Raw genomic sequence first — 8,309 nt, 5'->3', positions numbered from 1 at the left:
AAGAGTGTGGGAAAAGAAAAAATAGTAACAGTATGTATGGTGCAGAGACCTGCTGACACTACCTTAACCAAGTGATCAAAGTTAAAATCACCAGTGATAAGTCATGTTGATATACTGTACCTATGATATGATGTGATGAGAAAGGCACTTCACCTCTATGCTATTCTTTCTCCAAATCCATAACCCCAGGCTAAACATGAGGAAAACATCAAAGAAACCCATTTCAAGGGACATTCTATAAAGTACTTCTTTAAAATACCAAGGTCATGAAAAGCAAGGAAGACTGAGAAACTTTCACAGACTAGAGGAGACTAAGTATTCATGATGGCTAGTTGCAATGTGGTGTCCTTACTTGGATCTTGAAACAGGAAAATTACATTAGTGGAAAAACTGGTAAAATCTGAATAAAGTCTAGAGTTTAATTAAAAGTAATATACAAATGCTAATCTCTGTTAGTTTAGACAGATGTACTATGTAACATGGTAACATTCAGGGAAACTGGGTGAGGGGTATACAGGAACTCTATGTACTGTCTTTACAACCTTTTTTTAAATCTAAAATTATTCCAAAGTGTAAAACATTTTTTTAAGTCTACCTCTCAACCCCCAGCTACCCGTCTCCCTCCCTAGAGACAACCAGTGTTACTAACTCCTTTCATCTTCTAGAGATATAAATAAATGCAAATAGAAATAATTCTCCCTCCCTTTAAAAACAATGCTATGCACATACTATATACTATTTATGTACATTCTATTTATGTTCTGCTTTTAAATCTTTTCCCACTATCAGTATAAATATACAGGTTCCTCAGTCTTTTTTCAATTTTTTTCCTAAGTAGTTACAGAGAATTCCATTATGGATGTACTATAACTTATTTAACTTCTTTCTTTTTTTTAAATTTTATTTATTTATTGTTTATACAGCAGGTTCTTATTAGTTATCTGTTTTATACATATTAGTGTATACATGTCAATCCCAATCTCCCAATTCATCCCACCACCACCACCACCCTCCCCACCACTTTCCCCCCTTGGTGTCCATAGGTTTGTTCTCTACATCTATGTCTCTATTTCTACCTTGCAGACTGGTTCATCTGTACCATTTTTCTAGATTCCACATATATGCGTCAATATATGACATTTGTTTTTCTCTTTCTCACTTCACTCTGTAGTCTCTAGGTCCATCCTCCTCTCTACAGATGACCCAATTTCGTTCCTTTCTATGGCTGAGTAATATTCCATTGTATATATGTGCCACATCTTTATCCATTCATCTGTCAGTGGACACTTAGGTTGCTTCCATGTCCCAGCCATTTGTTGTTTGCAGTCATTTGCTATTATAAATCATTCTGAAATGAAAAAACTTGTACATGCATTATTTTGCACTTTTACAAGTATATAGGATAAATTCTGAGAAGATTCGCTGGGTTAAAGCCTACGTACATTTGTAATTTAAAAAGTATTTTCAAATTGCCTTCCATAGGGACTTCTCTGGTGGTCCAGTGGTTAAGACTCCGCGCTTGCACTGCAGGGGGCGCAGGTTCCATCCCTAGTCAAGCAGTTAAAATCCTCCATGCCCCACAGGCGCGGCCAAAAAAGGGGGGGGGGGGTGCTCCATAAAAGGGCAGTACCAATTTTTACTCCACCTACAGTGTTTAAGAGTGCCTTAATTCCACGCACCATTACCAAACATAAGCGTGATACAAAATGTTTGATCTTTGCCAGTCTAGTATGTTAAAAACCAGCGTTTTGGGGAGTTGAATTTGCATTCCTGTTGTTAATATGGTTGAGCATCTTTTTAAATTGGTTGTTGGTCTTTTTTCTCAATGACTTGTAGAAATGCTTTTTATATTGGTAAAATAGCCCTTTGTTATAAGAATTGCAAATATTTTTTCCCAGTTTGTCTTATGATGTTTGTTGTTGCCTTGCAGAAAATCCAATTTTTTTTAAATGTAGCTGATTTTAACCAATCTTTTCTTTTATGGCTAAATATAACTATGTTATACTTAGAAATGTTCTCGTGTGTTTTTTTCTTTAATCCATTTGAAATTTACTTTGGTGAAAGATTCAGAGCCATTGGTTTTTTTGTTTGTTTGTTTGTTTCAAATATTTACCCAATCATGCCAACACCATTTATTGAATAGTCTGTTTTTCATTAATTGAAATATGATTTTTAAAATCATAGTCTCATGTATTCGTGTCTCTTTCTGGATTTGCTGTTCTATTTCTGTACCATTGATTTCTTTGAATATGAACTCATACTACACTGGTTATTTTTTATTTTTTACTTTTATTATGGAAAACATAAAGTATATTCAAAACTATACAGTATTTTATGGGCTTCCCTGGTGGCGCAGTGGTTAAGAGTCCGCCTGCCGATGCAGGGGACATGGGTTCGTGCCCGGGTCCGGGAAGATCCCACATGCCGCGGAGCGGCTGGGCCCGTGAGCCATGGCTGCTGATCCTGCACGTCCAGAGCCTGTGCTCTGCAACGGGAAAGGCCACAACAGTGAGAGGCCCGCGTACCGCCAAAAAAAACCCCAAGAAAACAAAAAACTATACAGTATTTTAATTACTGTGACTTTATAACAATCTTTTACTATCTGGAAGAACTGCCTTCCCTCCCTCCCTCATTGCTCTTTTTCAGAATTTACCTGTCTAATTATGTATTATTTTTTACACAGTAACTTTCTCAGTGGTTCTTTAAAGTTTTCACCATTCAGATATTCACATTTATATATATATATATATATATATATTTTTTTTTTTTTTTTTTTGCCTGCGTTGGGTCTTTGTTGCTCTTGCAGGTTTTCTCTAGTTGCAGCGAGCAGGGGCTACTCTTTGTTGCAGCACGTGGGCTTCTCATTGAGGTGGCTTCTCTTGTTGTGGAGCACAGGCTCTAGGCGCGTGGGCTACAGTAGTTGCAGCACGTGGGCTCAGTAGTTGTGGCACGCAGGCCATAGAGCTCATGGGCTTCAGTAGTTTTGGCGCATGGGCTCAGTAGTTGTGGCTCTCAGGCTCTAGAGTGCAGGCTCACTAGTTGTGGCACACGGGTTAAGTTGCTCCATGGCATGTGGGATCTTCCTGGAGCAGGGATTGAACCTGTGTCCCCTGCATTAGCAGGCAAATTCTTAACCACTGAGACACCAGAGAAGTCCCCAGATATTCACATTTTTTGTTAGGTTTATATCTAGGTATTTTCTCTCTCTTTCTCTCTTTTTTAATTTTTATTTGTTGCTATTGTAAATAGGCTCTTTTTTCCTTTATATAATTTTTCAGGCTACTGTATGTATGTATGTGAAAGTTCTTAATTTCATATTAATTTTGTACCTAGCCACCCTAATGAATTATTTTGTTTGTAGTATTTTTTTCATTTATTTCTCTTGGATTTTCTAGATAAACAGGTTACCTGCAAATGATATATTGACTTTCTTTTCAATTTTTATACTTGGAGCTGCATACTTGAAGTGTTACAGAAATGCTTTTCATGTAGGAGAGGCTATTGGCAAGCACGGCGGGCCCCATGGTGTAAGACCTAGGGTAGGCAAAAACATTGGTAATTAGAGCCATTGAACCCTGGGATGGAGTTTTATTTTTGTTTTTTCAGGTTTCTTTTTCTTCTTTCCTTTAGATGTGAAATCTGGAAGCTATACGGTGTTACAAGTGGTGGAAGCCCTTGGGTAAGAGCCTCTGCTCTAGAATACCAGTCTCCAGCCCTGGCGCTGCACTCTGAAAAAGTTATTTTGTCCTGAATTTCTCCTACTGTAGCCCAACACCCTCCTCCCCCTCCCATATCAGTACCTCAGGTTAAGCCAGTGTTTCTCCTGAAAAATGATTTCTTGCCACCTGACTGAGGCCCCTAAGGAAGTGTTGGGAACACCGCCTGTGGGTCACATTAGCTCCTGGGTCAGCCTACAGGTTTAGGCTGAGACGGGTGGTTGAAAGCCATCAACTGTTAGTTAATTAGAGCTGGGATTCCTCTTCTGCTTCTTTAGACCCACCCTCCCCATAGGATTCTAGTCAGCCTACATCTGACTCAGACCTGCTGTGAGCCCAGCCTGGGGAGTGGTCAAGAGGCTGACCTTGCACCAGGTTCCCCACTATAGGAAAAGGCTTGGAAAAACAGCTGGAAGACCAGTGTTACCACCAGATATTCCAAGCTCCAGAGGAACTATATGCTCGTAGTCTAATGTCTGCTTTCCTCATATTTCATACTTGGTAGACCATTTAAATTGACATTTAAATTAGCGTAGGTTGTTAACTGTCATGGCTAGCATGTCTTCTAAAACAGAAAAAGCTAGAAAATTGGGGAGAGGGTGGGGGAGTGGGTCACTATTATGCATTTTTCCCACATAAGAGATCTTTTGGCCTTTCTCCTCATGTTGTGGCCTTGGTCCATTTTTTTTTTTAAATAACAGTTTTATCGAGATACAATTTATGTATCATAAAGTTCACCATTTTAAAGTATGTATTCACAGATTTGTAAGACCCTTATCACAGTCAGTTTTAAGACATTTTCATCACCTCAAAGAGAAACCCCACACCCATTAGCAATCACTCCTCATTCCTTTCTCTTCCTAGCCCCTGGCAACCACTAATCTACTCTGTCTCTGTAGATTTGCCCATGCTGAAAATTTCATATAAATGGAATTATACAGTAATATGTAACCTTTGTGATTGGCTTCTTTCACTTAGCATAATGTTTTCAAAGTTCATCCCTGTTGTAGCATGTATCAGTACTTCCTTTCTTGCTGAACGATATTCTGTTATATGGATATACCACATTTTGTTTAACCATTCATCAGTTGAGGGATATCTGAGTTGTTTCCACATTTTAGCTATTCTGAATAATGCTGCTATGAGCATTTGTGTGCCTTGGTCCATTTTTAAATGCACAGTTTTCTACTTCTACCTTTCTGTAAGTTCCTGTCCTAAGGATCCTGTCAAGAGTGAGCTTCTTTTTACCCCATTACCCCTAGCTATAGATACTCTTAACCTTGAGGTTTCATTCATGTATCCTGGCCAGTTCTCCTTCAGAAGTCTTCTACCTCCTGCATTTACTTAGATTCCTTCTGGTATGTCTAAATGTGAGTTGTTTTGAAGATAAATCACCTCCTTGTTGCTTCATCCTAGGTCCTCCCATATCAATAATCCTAAATAGTTAAAACCTTTACTCTGACCATCTTACTTTGTAAACTTCCAATTATAAAGACCATAATGGTCTTCCAGTTATAAAGACGATGTGGTCCCTAAGACTGTAGTGGTTGCTTTAACAGTGATATATTTATTCTCCTCCTGTTTTGGTAGAAGCTGCAGCTGCCAGTCATCTCTTGAGCCCTGTGGTTAGCTGCTAAGTTCTATTTCAGAGGAATGTCACAGTTGTATGAGAAGGAGTAAGCCCCATGCCCAGTCAGTGCCTGGAGATGGACACTTCTGTTGGCTGTGGTGTCACATATGCCTCTAATGATGCCAGGTCAATCTGGGGATTGGCCTTAGTGTTGTCTGTAATGCTAAGCACCTCCAGAATACCTTCCTGGGCTGGCTTCCATGCCCAGGGGGTGAGTGTGACTAATTGCAAAATATTTACTTCAAAAGTTTGAACTGGGTAATGTCAGGCTGTCTCTATCTTACTTTACGCCAGGTCCTCTCTAGAGAATCCAGAACCCCGAACTCGGGCACGAGGAATCCAGCTCTTGTCACAGGTGCTACTGCAGTGTCACTCCTTGCTCCTGGAGAAGGAAGGTACTGGCATCGCTAGTAGGAGTGCTGAGCCAAGGCCTTGCTTGTCTATTCAAGCCAACTTTACAGGGAGGGAGGGAGGACATAAGGTATCTGTGAACTCCTAATTCAGGGTCTTCATTCCTCACTGGTATATGTGGCAGAGAAGATAAGAATTGAGACACAAGACACATGGATTTCAAATGTAGCCTTAGACAGTATTTTTCAGTATATCTTCCCTTCTTTGTAAAATGGACAAAGTAGTGTTTCATAGATGGAGTGGAAAAGTAATGAAATATCAAAGTGTTTTGAAGTCCTGAGGAAAAAAGCCAACAACTTATTTATCTTCTATAAAGCTTTATTAGCATCTAGCCTTGCCCATTTATTTACCTATTGTGTATGCTGCTTTTATGTTACAGTGGCCCAGTTGAGTAGTTTTGACATACTATGTCCTGCAAGCCTAAAATATTTACTGTCTGGCCCTTTGAGAAAATTTGCCAACCCAAGTTCTGTAGAAAGGCAGTTCTCGGCTTGAGAATGGGTTTGATTGTGACCTAGTGAGAATGGATAATAAAAGATGTTCACCTATTTTCCTGACAGAGCAAGGAAGTCACCCTCAAATGGGAGGGCTTGGGACATATCTCTCAGTGAAGGAGAAAATTTGTAGTGAAGCCCAAGCAGGAACAGCCCTTATAAACTTTGGGAAGGAGCAAAGCTGGTGGGCCCTCCTCCAGCCTGTGTAAACTAACGGCTGAATTTCTGGTCTGTGCAGTGGTACACTTGATCCTATTCTATGAAAACCGGCTGAAGGACCATCATCTTGTGATCCCATCTGTCCTGCAGGGTTTGAGGGCACTTGTGAGTTCTTTTTTGTATTACATACCATGTTTGCAGGAACCTATTTCCGGTGAATTCTCTCCTTCCCCTTAGAGGGTGAGACTTCAAGTGCTTCAAGGCAGATGCCCACATGTGGGACTAAACTAGTCTCAGCCAGCTCCACTTCTGTTTTTAGTTTTAGAGTAAAAGTATCCTTTGGGGACTGGAATTCAAAGCCAAACTGGAAGGAGCTGCAGAGACCTAATCAACTTGAGAAAAGGGACCATGTATCTCACTGTTAGCACTTCTTCCCAAACCTGGATATTGTGATTCCCACTGTAGCTAAATAGCCCTGTTTTAGGCTTGTGTCTTGAAGGCTGTGCTAGAATTCCCAGAATTCCCTCTGTGCTCACACTTCTCTTCTCCCCCAGAGCCTGTGTGTGGCCCTGCCCCCAGGGCTGGCTGTCTCCGTGCTTAAAGCCATCTTCCAGGAGGTCCACGTACAGGTGAGTGATAACAGTCACCTTGGTCTTCTCCTCTATCTCCCAGCCATTGACATAACTAGAATTAGATGGCAAAAAAAATTGCCTTCTAAGTTCTGAACTCTTTCAGGTCTTTGACCATGTTCACATGCTATCCCTTGCTACTGTATAAGGAGAGCGAGGCATGCCATTATGTCTGACCTGTGTCCTCTTACACTTAAAGTAAGGCATACAGGTTTTGGTTATTGGTTCCACTGCTGGACTGCTGGGCAATAGCCATATCCTTTCTCTACGTTTCCTCTGAGGTTCATCGTGTACTGGTGTAAAGAGCGGTGTCCACTTAGAGGTTGTGAAGCAGGAAGTAGTTTTGTCAGCTGAGGTATTCTTTGGGCACTTTCTTTACTTACTTCCTGTCTCTCCTACCAAGTCCCTGCCACAGGTGGACCGACACACAGTCTACAGTATCATCACCAACTTCATGCGAACCCGGGAAGAAGGTAAGAGGCAGGGCTCTCTGGAAAATCTGAAAAGTGAGCACATCTTTTTTTTCCCCCATTACCAGGACTCATTTTAGCTCAGGGGTGATGTAGAAGAGCCAGTACTTTGAGAGGATGATAAAGGGAAACTGGGAGCCACTCACTCCCCAGGAAAGTAAAGAAAAGGTGGAGTTTGAGCTGATGTTTTAAATTCTTACCTCTGTAACAATTATGTACTGTTGCACATCTCTTCACTGAGAACTCTCTTGGAATAGGAAAACAGAAAGGGCCTGCTCTGGTAGGCAGGAAAGGCAGTGATAGCAGAGGGAGAACACAGGCCAGAAGAAAGCCCAGCTTTCTATCCCATGGGACAGTAATGATCTTGTTCTCTCCTCCGCAGAGCTGAAGGGCCTAGGAGCTGATTTCACCTTTGGCTTCATCCAGGTGATGGATGGGGAAAAGGATCCCCGTAATCTTCTGGTGGCCTTCCGCATCGTCCATGACCTCATCTCCAGAGACTATAGCCTGGGTACACCCTCGTAGCCTTGAATTAGCTGGTTGGGGCTTGTCAGATGAGAGGCTTATAAGTCCTCATTCTTTCTCTGTTGTCTTAGGACCCTTTGTGGAGGAGTTGTTTGAAGTGACATCCTGTTACTTCCCTATTGATTTTACCCCTGTAAGTAGTACCTTTCATTCATTCACTCATTCAAATATTTGTCGAGTGTCTGTTATGTGCCAGGCCCAGTTCTAGGCCCTGAGGGTGCAGCGGTGAATAAAAGAAACAATCCCTGCCCTCAAGAACTTAACGTTTTAGTAAA

General features: G+C 41.1%; 1 protein-coding gene across 4 annotated transcripts in view; it reads left to right on the top strand.

Moving 5' to 3' along the window:
- MMS19 (MMS19 cytosolic iron-sulfur assembly component) overlaps positions 1-8,309 on the top strand; it is a 33,346-nt gene that overhangs the window by 8,225 nt on the left and 16,812 nt on the right. Inside the window, exons 3-9 of one of the 4 annotated variants that reach the window (XM_007456212.1) lie at positions 3,631-3,679; positions 5,641-5,741; positions 6,490-6,575; positions 6,965-7,039; positions 7,443-7,512; positions 7,892-8,020; positions 8,106-8,167. In XM_007456212.1, coding sequence (XP_007456274.1) covers positions 3,631-3,679; positions 5,641-5,741; positions 6,490-6,575; positions 6,965-7,039; positions 7,443-7,512; positions 7,892-8,020; positions 8,106-8,167 — 572 coding nt within the window. Of the gene's footprint in view, positions 1-3,630; positions 3,680-5,640; positions 5,742-6,489; positions 6,576-6,964; positions 7,040-7,442; positions 7,513-7,891; positions 8,021-8,105; positions 8,168-8,309 lie in introns of those variants that run through there. The other 3 variants (XM_007456215.1, XM_007456214.1, XM_007456213.1) reach the window with 3 other exon arrangements.

This window comes from Lipotes vexillifer, unplaced genomic scaffold, assembly GCF_000442215.2.
Source record: "Lipotes vexillifer unplaced genomic scaffold, Lipotes_vexillifer_v1.1 scaffold184, whole genome shotgun sequence".
Lineage (NCBI taxonomy): Eukaryota > Metazoa > Chordata > Mammalia > Artiodactyla > Lipotidae > Lipotes > Lipotes vexillifer.
This window is presented reverse-complemented; position numbering and strand designations above follow the sequence as displayed.